This window comes from Rana temporaria, chromosome 4 (genome assembly GCF_905171775.1).
Source record: "Rana temporaria chromosome 4, aRanTem1.1, whole genome shotgun sequence".
In the NCBI taxonomy this organism is placed as follows: Eukaryota; Metazoa; Chordata; class Amphibia; order Anura; family Ranidae; genus Rana; species Rana temporaria.
In genome coordinates this window covers 366023512-366041384 of record NC_053492.1, presented here as the reverse complement: position 1 = coordinate 366041384, position 17873 = coordinate 366023512, and the positions used below count along the sequence as shown (strand labels likewise).

At 42.2% G+C, this 17873-nt stretch overlaps 1 protein-coding gene across 1 annotated transcript in view; it reads right to left on the bottom strand.

The window, feature by feature from the left end:
• Positions 1 to 17873, bottom strand: part of WDR27 (WD repeat domain 27) — a 453976-nt gene that overhangs the window by 288521 nt on the left and 147582 nt on the right. The window contains exon 14 of the mRNA XM_040350915.1: positions 7173 to 7251. Coding sequence (XP_040206849.1) covers positions 7173 to 7251 — 79 coding nt within the window. The remainder of the gene's footprint in view (positions 1 to 7172; positions 7252 to 17873) is intronic.

Sequence of the window (17873 nt, the reverse complement as noted above, 5' to 3'; positions counted from 1 at the left end):
ATTTGGAAATGTATAAAACAGAGCATTTTGTAGTAGTAACAATTCTTAAGGGTGGCACATTTTTTTATTAATTGACGGGCACTGTGTATAATACCAAGATTAATAGTTCTTTAATAACCAAAAATTCTACCTGTCTTATGCTGGTAAGTAACATTTAGGTTCCAGAAACAGTCAGATTCTTTCTTTCATTTGCTCATACTATACTAGATGACAGACAGGGAGGCTCAGTTTTTATGACAATGGCTACAAAGATACAGTCACTTTACAAAAAAAGTTCACAGCTCTTAGAATTAAAATGATTGTTAAGCCTCATACACACAATCGTACTTCAAACAAAATTTTCCGTGGATTTTTGTCCGAAGGGTGTTGGCCCTGAACTTGGTATGCATACACACGTCAGGACTTTTTCAACAAACTTTCCCAAAATCATGTGGTTTTTCAGCTCTTTTCTGCTCTTTACCACCACCCTTTGGTCAACTTCTGCTACAGTTGGTTGATTTTAACATTGGTTCTGAGCATGCGTGCTTGTACTTTGGACTAAAGTCCGATGGACTCCTGTACACGCGACAGGATTTTGCACCGTAGGACTTTTGTTGCCGAAAAGTTTGTCCATTTGCAGAGTGAACTTTTGTCCAATAAAAAACGAAAAAAATTGTCCGATGGAGTGTACACATGGTGTGATTTTTTGGAAAACCTGCTAATTTTGAAGTTTGTCGTCAAAAAGTATGACTGTGTATGGGCCTTTACAGTGAATTATGAATTGTTACATAGTATATTTTTCTATTCTCTTTGCAAATTCCTCAATAAGAAGAAGTCAGTTTTTGATGAAACGGCGTAGGGAGGAGCGGCGTGCTGACGTCACTGACGAGACAACACTAGATTCCCGGAAGGACAGGCAGATAGTGAGAGCCGGCCAGCTTGAACAAATTTTAACAGTCAAGCTTTTTTACTACTTAACAACTGTAAGGCCCCGTACACACGGTCGGACAAAACCGATGAGAATGGTCCGACGGACCGTTTTCATCGGTTCACCGCTGAAGTGGCCTGATGGTCTGATGTGTGTACACACCATCAGTTCAAAAACCGATCGGGTCAGAACGCGGCGACGTAAAACACACGACGTGCTGAAAAAAACTAAGTTCAATGCTTCCAAGCATGCGTCGACTTGATTCTGAGCATGCGCAGGTTTTGAACCAATGCTTTTCTGTACTAACCATCGGTTTGGACCGATCGGGCAGCGGTCCATCGGTTCGGTTTTGAAGCATGTTTTAAAATTTTGGACCGAAGGAAAACAGACCAATGGGCTATACACACGGTCGGTTTGGACCGATGAAACTGAACCTCGGTCCATTCTCATCGGTTTTGTCCGACCGTGTGTACGGGGCCTAAGTGTACATATCTGTCTTTTTTATTAAAGATTGGAAAGTACTACACTATGGCAGTTCTTGTATTGTTGGAATATGGGGAATATGGGGAATATTCACTCGGGAGATGTATTGAGGAGCCCCCATGTGGAGGAGATAGAGGAGACAGGATACCTCTTGCTACATACCACTGAGAGACCCTGGGCGGGGGAAATAGCCACATGCACAGTGATCTCCATAACAAGAGATTCATTGGAGTCGGTAAGGAGATTTGATATAAGAGGTGGAGGATCCCTTTCTTTAACTTCTTGGCACTTCTTCTTGGGTGTTAACCTGCTTAAAGTCACGGATAATCTACTCATAGAACGGACTGTCACTTGCACTATGATATTTTGGAACATCAATTGCTTTTTTATTGATCATTTTATGTTTCCAGTGTCACTCAATATAGCAGGAGTATTATTCATTATTTCACATTGTGCATAGTCACCTTGGACTCTTGCAGATTTTTATTCACAGATAATTTTTTATCTCAAGTAGTTTTTTGGTTTCACTATTTAGGTACATTTGTGCAATTTGTGTGCAATGCAGCACAGCCACATTGTTTCTATATTTTACTAGTGTGTGTATCTTGCATATTTAGTTGCAGAAGCTGGTGCACATTATTAATTAATTTTTTCACGTTATTTCAGAGACATGTTATTTTCACATTCACTGTGACCGCACAGTATTTACTTTATACATACATAAAATACAACAAGGCACCAACATTTTGGGTTTCAGATATATCGGTAAAAACCACTGTTTCCCAAAGAGGTCACTCTTACAAACAAATGGAACTTGAAATTTCAAATACAACTCTAATGCCGCGTACACACGATCGGTTCATCCGATGAAAACGGTCTGATGGATTTTTTCATCAGATATCCAATGGAGCGGACGTTCATCAGTCTTGCTTACACACCATCAGTTAAAAAACCGATCGTGTCAGAACGTGGTGACGTAAAACACAACGACGTGCTGAGAAAAATGAAGTTCAATGCTTTCAAGCATGCGTCGACTTGATTCTGAGCATGCGTGGATTTTTAACCGATGGACGTGCCCACAGACGATCAGTTTTTCTATACTTTTTTTAACCATCAGATAATTTTAAAACAAGTTCCTAGTTTTTTCACAGATGGATAAAAAACCGATGGGGCCCACACACGATCGGTTCGTCTGATGAAAACGGTCCATCAGACCGTTTTCATCAGACGAACCGATTGTGTGTACGCGGCATTAGTGTTTCCATTCTACAATTCTGTAGGACATACCGTAGTACAATTAGTGGATTGGGGGACCTATGGCATGCAGCAGGATACACAGAGCACATGCCCCAAGTTGGCCTTACAATTGAATTTAAACTATTTGACCACCACACTGACTCTTTTAAAGAAACCCATCTATCAAGTTGTTTACCCCCCAACATGCCATGTAACTCCTGTCTATAAGAGATAGAGGCATTATGTAAGCTGCCTCTGCCCCTAGCGCTACAACCACTTGTTATTCTGAGCAGTTGCTTCTCACTCTGTAAAATATGCAACATCCCCACAACTTCTATCATTTCTACATCTTGTACTACTCCTGAAAGGAAGCCATGTACTGTGCCAGATCTTGGATCTGTCCCCGCTGCTGTAGTCTTGGTTTACAGGTATTTTAGACACAGTTACCATGTATGTAATGGGATCGGGTGGGGTGGGGGTTAAAATGAGAAGATCTGCTCCAATCTGCACTGAAGAGGGTGGGTCTGATCTTGCACAGGCAAGTGGCTACATAAAATGAAGGTCTGCTCCGGTGGGAGTCAGTAACTGCATAACAGATCTTGCTTTGAAGAGGTGGGTGGCTTTATAAACAGGATATTTTTGATGAGTCAATGGGTATTTAAAGTGGACCTAAACTGTGAAAGCTGTGCCCAAAAAGGCAAGTGGAGGGCAAACAGCTACTCATTACATATTGCCAGCCAGCAGCTGATCTTTTCTATATTATTTTTACCTTGCCTTGTTCTGAATTTTGTTTATGGAGGCAGCCATCTTAGCAGAGGAACAGTACTTTTCTTCTGCATATCAGAGCTGCCCCTTGATGATTTGTAACCAGAGTACTGGTGAGGAAATAATTATTCAGCAGGAGGAGAAAGCACAGATCCACAGAATGAATAAAGCCAAAGCAGGGGGGGTCCTTGCACTGCATGACCTAAGTTACAACTTCCTCTCCAGCAAGGAGAACAGTTATCAGCACAGTACTGACATTTCCAAATCTCACAAGACTAGCAGTCAGAGGCAGATGTTATTTGATGTGTAGATTTACATCATAACACAGCTATATTTCAGGAGGAATTCAAGACAAACCATAGATTTCTCAGGATATAACATATTCTGAATAAACATGTTCCTTATAAAAAAAAAGGAAGTTTTCACTTTTTGAGCTTAAGTCTGACTTAGGTCTGTTCTAGTAAAAGTTGTACCCATTTATCTGCGGTCTACATTCATTCAAAGTGCTGAATTTTTAGGTTTGTCAGATTTTAGAAAGCAGGGGGCAGAGAGCTCTGACAGCTAACTGAAGGGAAGAGACCCCCCCCCCCCCCATTGCACAGCACTCAGGAACAGAGCTGAGGCTCTCAATCAGATGGAGATCCCTGCCCTGTCACCATTTTTCTCTGGGTGTCAGGAAAACTTGCCAGAAGTGAATTATGCTGATTGCAGAGGAATGACGCAGCAGACAGAAATGACACCCAGTGCTCTTAATTGAGACAAGTACAATCTTTATAGGGATATGCTTTGTTCATATTTCATGTCTGAGGTTTACAACCCTTTTAAACCTCTTAACGGAACCCCAGATTTTGGTAAAAACTAAAGCGGTTTTATGAAACACTGAGAAAAAAAAAACATTTTGGCTAGATATATTTTTTTAATTGGATCAATCCTTTTGTTGAGTATAGCAGTATGTGAATGGAGCCCAAGAGAGTAAAAGAAAAAAAAAAAACTGTTTTTATAAAAATATTCCTGATGTGGAAAATAATGTAATAAAAAGCCATAGATGACCAAAACTAAATACCGGTGAATTCTAAAAGATCCTTTCTGCGGTAGAGAAATTTTAACACTGATTTTTAGTACGTGTAGCTGTTTTACATCATTAGCATGATTTTATGACAAATAAGTAAATAATTCTGACATTACATTATTAACCTCGGACCAGGACTTTCAAAAATGACTATTATACAGCATATGACTGAAGCATTTTATTAACAAAAGACAACACTCAATGTCATTGTGAAATAAATTATAAATAGTACCAGTGTTTCTAGGGAGCCTCACAGTCCGTTACAACATAAAAATTATATTTGGTAAGTTTGATTTTCACAATTAAAGTATAACACTGGCCTCCTATTAAAAAAGTATGTGCCGCAGCACATGCACTAACAATTTTCAATTATTCACCCTACAGTACTACAAATATCTGTTCAAGGAGCCAATTAAAGTGCATTAGGGTAAAAAATGTTTAGGCATCAAATTTGACCCCTCACTCAAGCCCACCCCCACCTTATACTTACCTGAGCCCTTATTCGATCCAGCGCTGCATGTGCACGTCTGCAGTTCTTCTCTTCCCTCACTTCCAGGTCTCGTAAAATTAAATATTAGAAAATTTGTAAATTAGAGAATCCGAAAACTCGAAAATTAAAAAAATTTGAAATAATAACTAAATAATAATAACTTAAAACTATTACTAACTATTACATTTTAGGTATTGGAATTACCTTTCAAATTTGGCTGTTAGTGAACGTAATGAATATGAATTTATTCGAAGTTATGAATTACCTGAACTAACGAATGCCGTAGCTAAACAAATGGAGCATAACGAATTGTTAATGATAAATAACAATAATAATAAAAACTCTTAATTATTATTATTATTATTATTTATTATTAATTCATTCCATTCCATTCCTTTAGATGCAGCATTCGTTATTTTGGAAAATTTGTAACTTCAGATAAATTTGTATTCGTTAAGTTCACTAACAGCCAAATTTGAAAGGAAATTCCAATACCCATAATTTAATAGTTAGTTATTATTAGTTAGTTATTCTTTCGAATTTTCAGATTTTCTTTCTTACTTTCTTATTTTCGAATTTTCAAATTTACGCATTTACGAATTGCGATCATAACGAATGATCTGAAAAACGAAAAAAATTAAAAACATGTCTAGTAAGTGCTGTATAGAGATGTTTGTCTTTTTCTTCACAATCGCCTTAAGTTCACCCCATGCAGCTTCCTTTAATGGGATGACAATGCTCCTACACTGTGCATGCGTTCACAGCAGTGCAGTGTCACTATCATGTAGGGTTGTAACTGCCATAGAGTGAGTTTGGAAGTAGTTGGAGGGGGAGTGACTATTAGCATCGTAACTGATGTTATACGTACGTTTATGAGACCATACCCTTGATGATGTCTGTGTATGGTTGAAACGTGTCAGAGGGAGCTTGGGCACGTGGCGTCCCCACGCACGACAGTCGGCCATTTTCTCATCATTGTATGGATTAACATGCGATTTTTACCTTACTGCTTGTGAGTATTTTGGTGGTTTTTAGTAAATGTTGATATCAGTAATACTATAATGAAGTGTTTTTCTGCCCATACCTAAACCCTGCATGATCTGAGGCCCTGTTCTTGGTGGAAATGTCATGACCAGAGGATTACAGATGCCAGGAAGTCTTGTGGATATGGAGATTTGGAGCCGATTGTAATTAAGCGTTTTTGACTGCTTTATGCTAAGTGGTTCATCATATAGGCTACAGGTCGGTGTGTACTTTTGCTACTGGTGGCAGACACCTCAAAGCACCTTTCTGTGTGGAACTGTACCCATCAGATCCTTATCCTTGAACTTTTCATGTTATATTGATATGGACTTAATTTATGCTTAAAGGGGTTGTAAAGGTTGTTTTTTTATTTTCTAACTAGGTTCCTTTAAGCTAGTTCTTATACTCGAGTATATACGGTAGGCTCCTTTAAGCTAGTGCATTGTTGGTTCACTAACCTTTTCCTTCGATTTCCCTTCTAAATATTTTTTTTTCTTTGTCTGAATTTCTCACTTCCTGTTCCTCCTCAGTAATCTGTTCTAGCTGACTAATCCCCATGGATGATGGGGGCAAGCTTATGAGGAGAAACAGGAAGTGAGAAATTCAGACAAAGAAAAAAAACATTTAGAAGGGAAATCAAAGGAAAGGGTAAGTGAACCAACAATGCACTAGCTTAAAGGAACGTATTTAGAAAATAAAAAACAAACCTTTACAACCCCTTTAAGAAAAGATAAACCTCATTCCCTGTGATGTAAACAATCACTAGAGAATTTTCTAGTGGTGGGTGCAGGTGGGTTTTGACTATGCGCACTATGCCAGTGCACTATTTTTCACTGCATACAGTAGTTTAGGTAAAGGACAGGCAAAAGCTGTGCACTTTTCTGCAATACAGTGCTTTCCAAAGCATCTATCTGTAATATTGCATTGTTGATGATTCACAAGCCTGTAGCCCACCAATCAGCAGCAGCCCTGCCCACTGCTTTCTGGATTGACAGCGCTACCTCTGTTGCCAAACCCTCACATACATACATCCATTAAGGTGGATGTGGCTCACTCGGGAGAGATAAAAGACATGTTTTTTTCTTTATGAGGCCTGTGAATTACATAGTAATTGTATTTGGTGGTCTGCTTAGTCTGTCATACAAGAGCCTTTAGCTGCACTTCAATAAGTTTTTATGTAGAAGTCTCCTTTTACCCACCTTGGAGCAGCAGTGTATCCAGATGACTTGATTTTCTTGTTAAAAACAAGCGGCTGGTCTTTAATTTTCGACTGCAAAACTAAAAACAAATGAAAAGTCATTCTAATCGTCCATTTCCAAGACAATCAATCATGTGCATAGGGAAATGTTGCAATTGGCTCAGAAGAAACCTTTCAATACACATGGTTTTAACTTTTATGTGGTATTTTGGGCTGTTTTTACATAAACAGCATATCACTTTGTACAATACCATCCTCTATTTCAAATATCAATGCATCAAACAGAATGTTACCTAACGGAAAACAGAATATTACTCCTTTAATCAAAATTGCTTTGGAAATTTAAAGGGGTTGTAAAGTTAAAAATTGTTTTCCCTAAATAGCTTCCTTTACCTTAGTGCAGTCCTCCTTCACTTACCTCATCCTTCCATTTTGCTTTTAAATGTCCTTATTTCTTCTGCGAAATCCTCACTTCCTGTTCTTCTGTCTGTAACTCCACACAGTAATGCAAGGCTTTCTCCCTGGTGTGAAGAAAGCCTCTTGAGGGGGGAGGGGGCGAGCAGGAGTGTTAGGACACTCTCTACTTTGCAGATAGAGAAAGGAGCTGTGTGTTAGTGGGAGTCCTGACACTTCTGCTCGCCCCCTACCCCCTCAAGAGGCTTTCTCCACACCAGGGAGAAAGCCTTGCATTACGGTGTTGAGTTACAGACAGAAGAACAGGAAGTGAGGATTTCTCAGAAGAAATAAGGACATTTAAAAGCAAAATCGAAGGATGGGGGTAAGTGAAGGAGGACTGCACTAAGGTAAAGGAAGCTATTTAGGGAAAACATTTTTTTACCTTTACAACCCCTTTAACCACTTAAGACCCAGACCAAAATGCAGGTAAAGGACCAGGCCCCTTTTTGCGATTCGGCACTGTGTCGCTTTAACTGACAATTGTGCGGTCGTGCGACGTGGCTCCCAAACAAAATTGGCGTCCTTTTTTTCCCACAAATAGAGCTTTCTTTTGGTGGTATTTGATCACCTCTGCGTTTTTTTTTTTTTTTTTGCGCTATAAACAAAAATAGAGCGACAATTTTGAAAAAAAGTCAATATTTTTTACTTGTTGCTATAATAAATATCCCCCAAAAATATATAAAAAAAACTATTTTTTTTCCTCAGTTTAGGCCGATACGTATTCTTCTACCTATTTTATTTTTTTTGCGGTTTTACTAATATCTAATTTGATGCTTGGCAGAATGGCGCAGCTGGGCAAATGGGTGTACAGGTACGTCCCCTTTCATTTGCCGCCGTGTGATGGCGCGTGACCATGCCCGCAGGACCCACAGACTCGATGTCCGCCGATGTCCCGCAACGTGTCACGGAGCTGAAGAACGGGGAGATGTCAGAGTAAACACAACATCTCCCTGTTCTTCCTAGTGACATGTCACTGATCGTCTGTTCCCTGTCATCGGGAACAGCAATCAGTGATGTGTCACTCGTAGCCACGCCCCCTAACAGTTAAAATCACTCCCTAGGACACACTTAACCCCTTCAGCGCCCCCTACAGGTTAACCCCTTCACTTCCAGTGTAATTTTTACAGTAGTCAGTGCATTTTTATAGCACTGTTCGCTGTAAAAATGACAATGGTCCCAAAATGGTGTCAAAAGTGTCCGATAGCGCCATAATGTCGCATTCATAATAAAAATCGCTGATCGCCGCCATTGCTAGTAAAAAAAAAAAAAAAATGCCATAAAACGATCCCCTATTTTGTAGACGTCATAACTTTTGCGCAAACCGATCAATAAACGCTTATTTTTTTTACCAAAATTCTGTAGAAGAATACCTTTTCGGCCTAAACTGAGAAAAAAAAAATGTTTTAGATATTTTTTGGGGATATTTATTATAGCAAAAAGTAAAAAATATTGCATTTTTTTTCAAAATTGTTGCTCTATTTTTGTTAATAGCGCAAAAAATAAAAACCACAGAGGTGATCAAATACCACCAAAAAAAAGCTCTATTTTTGGGGAAAAAAGGACATCAAAAAAAGAAAAAAAAACAGGTAAGGTAAACCATATTTCCAAAATGGAAGAATTAATTCATCAATCTAGGGACTCTTCAAGATCGTATCTTGATAAATGGTCCTGTTGGACACACTTTGTGAATTCCGCTGAATGTCATGCCTTACTGGAGTCCTGATGGATTGTTCTAGATAAAATTGACCTTTATTCTGGACGTTTTTAGTCAACACATAACAAAATGAAATTATAGAATATGCCTATTGATACGTAATATTATTTACTCATTTCAGTAAACAGAAAAACCTTTCTCTCCTCTCTCTTATCACTTCCCCTCCCCATTTACTTAAGTCCTGCTTTAAATATATATACTTATTAAAGTTTATAATATGTCAGTTCATTTAAACTTATGTAAGACAAGAAGTTGGCGTTTCTCAACGCAAAAGTTTGATGTGTAATGCTTTATTGAAAATGCTTGTACACTAATATTTTGAAAAATTCAATAAACATAATTTAAAAAAAAAAAAAAAAAAAAAAAAAAAGTGTCCGATGTATCCGCCATAATGTCGTAGTCACGATAAAAATCGCTGATCACGGCCATTACTAGTAAGATAAAAATATTAATAAAAATGCCATAAAACTATGCCCTATTTTTTAGACACTATTAGCTAGATTCACGTAGAGTTACGCCGGCGTATCAGTAGATACGCCGTCGGAACTCTGAATCTACGCCGTCGTAAATTTAAGCGTATTCTGGAAACCAGATACGCTTAAATTAGGCTAAGATACGAGCGGCGTAAGTCTCCTACGCCGTCGTATCTTAGGGTGCAAATTTAGGCTGGCCGCTAGGTGGCGCTTATGTTGTTTTCTGCGTCGAATATGCAAATGAGCAAGATACGCCGATTTACGAACATACGTACGCCCGTCGCAATTAGTTACGGCGTTTACGGAAGACGTACGCCGGCGTAAAGATAAAGCTGGTCTCTAGGTGGCGCAGCCAATGCAAAGTATGGACGTCGGAACGAGAGTATCTTTTTACGTTGTTTGCGTAAGTCGTACGCGAATAGGGCTGTGCGTAAGTTACGTTCACGTCACAGGCATTGAGCCGACGTATCTTAGGCATTCTATCCGACGCATGCGCACTGGGATTCTTTCACGAACGGCGCATTAAATACGTGGGGTCACACTAAATTTAGATAAAACACGCCCACATCATCCACATTTGAATTAGGCGGGCTTACGCTGGACCACATACGCTACGCCGCCGTAACTTAGGGCGCAAGCTCTTTCTGAATACGGAACTTGCGCCCTAATTTACGGCGGCGTAACGTATCTGAGATACGTTACGCCCGCCGACAGATACACTCGTGTATCTGAATCTGGCTATATAACTTTTGCGCAAACCAATCGATAAACGCGTATTGCGTTTTTGTTTTACCAAAAATATGTAGAAGAATAGGTATCGGCCTAAACTGAGGAAAACATTTTTTTATATATATTTTTGGGGGATATTTATTATAGCAACAAGTAAAAAATATTGATTTTTTTTCAAAATTGTCGCTCTATTTTTGTTTATAGCGAAAAAAAATTAAACCGCAGAGGTGATCAAATACCACTGGAAAGAATTACTGTATATATACACAATATATAAAAATAAACTGCTTGTGACAACAAATAATCAATTGTACAGCTGCACCACTCTAGTGAGATATTATCACAAACAAGAATATGAATAAATGGCGCAACACATACCGATATATATATATATATATATATATATATATATATATATATATATATATATATATATATATATATATATATATATATATATATATATATATATATATATATATATATATATATATAAAATAAAACATAGCTACATTACCATTTAGGATATTGAGTATGAGTCTGTTTCTTCAATCATACAAAGATAGTTGATCCAAAAAACTTAGCATACAAGTAAAAAAAAAAAAAAAGACAGAGATTTATTGTCAAGGATCAGTGTGGTTGTTTTGTGTCATTTGTGGTAGGTGCGGACAGCTCCTAGTCCGGGAGTCTAAGGAATGTCTGGTTTAGAAAACCACAAGAAGGTCTGACATTTGCAGAAGGGCTCACCCAGTTTGCATCCCTCGGACTGCCTTACTGGTAAAAGCTTGCGATCTAAAAGTTAGTCAAAGCAAACTACCACATTGACAGGCTGTAGTTTATTCCAAATAAAGGTCACAGCAGGCAGATAGTCACAGCAGGCAAATAGTCATAGCAGGCTGTAGACAGATTAAATTGCATTACAAGCAACATACCTAAATTCCCACTAACTTTCATCATTCACATCTTCAACACTACAAAAATGACCATAGCCAGGGAGGAGCTCCGCCAGGCCCGGCTACATCCATCGCCATCCTGTGCGGGCGATCGCGTTCTAACCCTCCTGGTCTCTGTGCCCTGACTCCTGGGTCTCCCTTGAGCGAATCCATACCTGAATCAGCTCTCTAGGGCACCGGATCGCTCTGCTGGAAGAAGTACAGCCGGCGCCATCCATCGCTGACCCGCCGCCATCTTGGGGCCTGTGGAGCCTGGGGACTCTCCGAGCTCCGGTACCGCGACGTTACGAGGGGCGGCGACTACCTCAAGACCCGTCCGCAGCAGTGCCCCAGGAGGAGGTATATTTGGAGGCGATCTCTGACACGGCGATCGGGGGACCTCCGGCCGTCCGCAAATCCAGGCCGCGGCTTGGGCCTATACGTGGCGGCCATCTTGCGACTCCGGTTCTCGGGAGAACGCTGCTCCTACCCTTGATCCCGGACCCCTGGCCAGGTACTGCTCCACAACTATATCGGGGACACCCAGCTCCCCACCCGGAGCCCGCAGTTGGATCCCTACCGGCCCCATAAAGGTGTCTATGGTGAGTTCTGGCGGCCATCTTGATGCACCCCAGAGGCCTCTTCTATCTCTCCCCCTGAACTGCACCTCTATTCCTCCCTGGGGACACACTGATATGCTGAATTAGTTCCCCAAAAGGGGGGGGGACTGGAATGGCCACATAAGAGCAGAGCTCCGGTAAAACGGGGACACAGCATCCGCTCATAACCTGATCGGCGGCGATCATAACCCTACTCCCTGGCGTTAACATCCCACTGACCACCTGAGAAATGACGAACAAGCGCAAGGGCTCCCAGAGGCCTCAGAAGCTGACCGAATTCTTCACGTGGGAGCAAAGACAAGACGGCGCCGGGTCTCCCGGACCATCTGCTGCCAGCACTCCACAGACTAATCAATCCAAGAGTACAACAACAAAAAGAAACTCCCCATCGGCTAGAAAACAGTCTCCTGTCCCTTCCTCCGCCTCGGGGAGCCCAGAGAAGACGCGGCCTAAGCTAGATAGCACAGTTCCTACTTCAGAGGTTAGTGCGGGTTTGGACTCTGGGGATGATACCAGGGAACTCCCTGATTCCATCGACCGTTTCCCTACTACGAATCAGCCTGTGCTGGACACCACACTGAAGGACATGTTGGTGTCCCTTAGAACCTCGCTGCATGGTGATATGATGTCCTGCATACGCAGGTTTGGGAAAGAATTGCATAATGTGTCTGCCAGGGTGGACCACGTGGAAACAAAAATGGGGGAGTACGCTGACACCATCAATAACTTGGTGGATGCCCATGACGCCAGAGATGAGGAGATGGAAGCGATGAGGGCCAAACTCGCAGACATCGAGGACCGCGCAAGGAGGAATAACCTTAAAATCCGGGGGATCCCCGAAACAGTTCAACAACCAAACTTGTTAGATCATGTTACTGACATAATAACCTCCATTCTGCCTGGTGTATCAGCATTGGATGTCACCATGGACAGGATCCATAGGTTGCCTAAACCTCCCCATCTACCCGACAATGTGCCCCGTGATGTTATTCTACGCCTCCACTTCTACCATATTAAGGAGCGCTTAATGAGAGCAGCCCGCAACAAAGATCTTGTCCCTGAACAACATAGGGATCTGCAGTTTTTTGCGGACTTGTCACAGTATACACTGCAGAAGAGGCGCAACTTGAACACTATCTCAAAGGCCCTGCGCAATCACAACATTGCCTACAAGTGGGGATTCCCCACTAAACTTATCATTACAAATAAGGGAAAGGACTTTATTGTTGACTCCCTCTCCAAGGGATTGGAGCTGCTCAAAACTTGGCTTATCATCCCCGAGGAGGACTCAAGGGGCTCAACCAAGGGAGACCCGTCACGAGTGGGCAACGATTGGCAACTTGTCAACCCAAAAAACGCCCGCTCACACCGCTAAAAAGCCCGCCGAACAGTGTTACCAAACTACTTAATTCAAAGCTGTACCCCTGCTTAAGGAGTAATAACCGAGCTAGACTTTTTCCCCTACTCTGAGTTAGCGTTTGTACACGCTACACCCAGGTCATTATGACCTACCCCATCCCCTTGCAATCCTCTTTGTTTGTTTCACCTCAACTTTTTCTTCTTTTTTCCTTCCTTACCTGGAACCGCTTCTTCGTAGCTGGAGCCACTACGATACTTCCAACAACTGGAGACCCACCACTCCTGCCGAGAACCTGCCATTTGTTAGATGATATTCCTCACCACGTACAAGCACCACAAAATGTAAGTGATGTACCCATCTTTTACTATGCACCATTCATTGCTCAAGAATATCCATGCCTGTCACATTCCTGACGATCAACGCCAAGGGTTTGAATCACCCAGTGAAGAGGAAATCTATGTGGAATGAGGCTATCCAACATAAGGGAGATGTACTATGTGCACAAGAGACCCACTTTCATAAACAGAAAATGCCCTCCTGTACCCACCCTAAGTTTCCGCATGTTTTTACAGCAAGTTCATCGGCTAAAAAGGGTGGTGTACTTACTGCAATCAGAGACACGGTGGCATTTTCTAAACACAGCGAACTGGCCGACACCTTGGGCCGGTACCACATTTTAGTATGTGATATTGCCTCTACTACGTACACTATAGTTAATGTTTATGCGCCCAATAACCATCAGATACGATTTCTTCACCAAGTCCTTAGGAAGGCTAAGAAAGTTCAGAAGGGCTACCTCCTTCTCTGCGGAGATTTCAATCTCCCTCCCGACCCATTAATGGACTCAACGTCCTGTACAACCCGGCATCGCCATTCGCTACAACCACTCCTTCACGCTCAGGAACTTTACGATGCTTGGAGGTGTCTCAATGGATCAGAAAGGGACTTTTCTTTTTTTTCATCAAGTCACCGAATCTATACAAGACTAGATCTTTTCATCACGGACAAATGGTTGCTGCCCAAAATCACTGCATCCAAAATCAACGACATCACCTGGTCAGACCATGCCTCGGTGACGCTGTCGGTTGCTGACTCGCCGGGCGTGAATTCATGCTTCGTCTGGCGGTCCAACTCGAAGCTGATCCAGGATGGTTCCACCAAGGCTCAGTTGCAGGAAGAATTGACTAATTTTTTCTCTAGCAATGTTAATTCTGTTGCCAATCCTATGACTCTTTGGAATGCCCATAAGGCATATATGAGGGGGATTCTTATAAAAATGGGGGCTGGGGTTAGGAGAAGGAGGAGACAGCAAATACAAGACCTGGTCACCAAAATTCACACCTTAGAAGTCCAAAACAAACAAGACACATCTCAGTTAATATCTGCTCAATTATCACAACTCAGATATGATTTGCGACTAATACTACTCGATAATTTTGATTTAGCGACTAGGCGCCTTAAGATGTCATATTATGTCAGCGGCAACAAATCTGGGAAGCTCCTGGCTAATCGCCTTCGGGGCATCAGATATAAAACTAAAATTCCCTACATTTTACATCCTATCACGAAAGAAAAGCTATATCATCCACAAGCCATTGCAGATGCATTTAGTTGTTACTATAATTCTCTCTACAATTTGAAGGAGGATCAAACCACGATTCAGCCCACCGAGTCCATGATATCCACCTTTCTGGACAAGGTCAGCCTCCCCCGAGTCACGCCAGCTCAGCTGGATGAACTTAATACGCCCCTTCTCGGTCCCGGAGATTATTAAAGCGATTGACTCCCTTCCTATCAACAAATCTCCGGGTCCTGATGGGTTCACAGGGGAGTACTTTAAATCTTTTAAATTTGATCTCGCTCCCTATCTATCGGATGTTTATAACACTGCTGCCTCCTCCTCTTCCTTCCCTACTGAGATGCTACGTGCTCTTATTGTGGCACTTCCAAAACCTGGGAAAGATCCAATTACGCCACAGAACTTCAGACCGATTTCTTTGCTAAACAACGATCTGAAGCTCTATGCCAGACTCATCGCAAATAGGTTAGTTGACATACTACCGACTTTGATCCATATGGATCAATCAGGGTTCACAAAGGGTAGGCAGACGGCAGACGCGACGAGGCGTTTAATTAATATCATCCACGCAGCAAATGTGACCAAAACGCCTTCTCTGCTCCTAGCTTTGGATGCAGAGAAGGCGTTTGATAGGATTCACTGGGATTACTTAGCGAAGGTCCTTGCCAAGTTTGGTTTTACGGGTGGGATTCATTCTGCGATAATGGCACTTTACACCAATCCCTCAGCTCAGGTGTATATATCCGGCATGTTGTCCTCCCCCTTTAATATTACTAATGGGACACGTCAGGGGTGCCCCCTTTCCCCTCTTATTTTCAACTTGCTCATGGAACCCTTGGCCTCGTACATCCGCTCACATCCCAGGATCAGGGGGTTCAGGAGCAAGGACTCGATACACACTATAAGCCTTTTCGCGGATGACATCATCCTTATGCTCACAGACGTAGAATCCTCCCTAACCTCGGTCCAAGAGACGTTAAATCTATTCTCCTCAGTGTCCTACTATAAGGTCAATGACGCTAAGTCCTACGTGTTGGGAATGGGCGTCCCACCTGCGCTCAAACAATCCTTAACTGAAAGATTCCCGTATGTCTGGAGAGACGCAGGAATTTCTTATCTCGGCATAACTCTTACCCCCAAACCTTCTGATCTAGCTAAAGAAAACTATTACCCTCTCCTACAGTCAATTCCATCTAAATTAAACAATCTGGCGAACTTTGAACTCTCTTGGTCAGGCCGCCTTGCGGCCTTTAAGATGCAGATTCTTCCCCAACTCATCTACATATTCAGGACTCTACCCATCCCGGTCCCTGCCTCCTTTTTTTCCTCTTTACAATCCCTGATTAATAAGTTCCTATGGGGGGGAAAGCGGGCTCGATGCGCATTCAGCCGGTTAATAAAACATAGATCAGTAGGGGGGATAGGCCATACACACATTAAAGATTATCATTCAGCTTCTATCCTGGCCCAGCTGAAAGGGTGGTTCCCCTCCTCGGATCCTAGTCTTTGGTCGGTACTGGAAAGCCATCAGATTCCAGGGGAAAATCTCTATGATTACTTGCTTTCCAGTGTCTTCCTGCCCCACCCATCTCCCGCGATGAGTCCAACGATCCAAGGATCTATTGCAACTTGGAAGTCACTGGTATTACATCCATCCCCTGAACAACGATCCTCACCTTTAATGATTCCTCTATCAGCTTTATCACTGTTCATCCCTAATATCTCACTCGCTAAATGGGACCCTGGGGGTAGGCTAACAGTAGCAGACTTATACGTAGGGCCCGCCCTCAAGACCTTTAGATCCCTTCAACTAGAGCTATCCCTACCTTCAACTGACTATTACACGTACCTGCAGATTTGTCATTTCCTGAAAGGTTTCAAAGAGACTTCCATTTCGCTTCCGTGGCAGGTCCGCCAATACTATCTCTCTAAGTCACCAAAAGCAAGGGGCATCTCGCTATTTTACTCTATACTGCAAAATAAATGTGTGTTTCAGAAGTCTCTCCCTATGAGAGCATGGGAAAGGGATCTCAATAAGGTATATTTAGAAGAACAGTGGACAACAGCACTCAGGGTCACATACTCATCCACCAGGAGCGCCAATCTGTGGGAGCTGTTTCAAAAGTTCCTGCTTCGTTGGTATCTCACTCCCTACCGTATATCGAGGTTTGCCCCTGAGGCTTCCCCCCTATGCTGGAGAATGTGCGGAAACACTGGCACACTGCACCATTTGCTGTGGGCGTGCCCCAAAATCACCCAGTACTGGAATCAAGTGTTTAAGCTGATCAATCGAGTGGTGGGCCTGCCTCTGTGCCAGGAACCAGGGATGGCATTGCTCTCCCTGGGAATGGACTCGGTACCCCACGACTCACGAATCCTGCTATCCCATATACTACTAGCGGCAAGGCTGGTTTTGGTCCGGCACTGGAAGGACCCCGCGCCTCCGGGCCTGACCGAAACTATACAAACAATCCACACCCACGGCACCTACGAACAAATGTTTGATTATGGCTTGGGTGGCAGATCTGGCATCTGAAAATGCTGGGAACCTTGGAACAGATGGTATCATTCCTAATGCCTGAATGTGTTTTCATTGGTGGTCTCCGACTAAAATGTTAGACTACGTTGTTAGACTATAATATTAGATATGCTTGTCCTACTATGGCTCCATATTCTTCTTCTTCATCTCCCTCTCTCTTCCCCTACCTTTCCTCCCCAACCTTTTCCCACCTTTCTCTCTACTCTTTACCTCCTTTCTACTTCCATCTACCTATTGTTCAGTTCCACTTAAATTTATGTTTATGGGTTATGTTGGTCAATTGTTGATCACTATCATCAG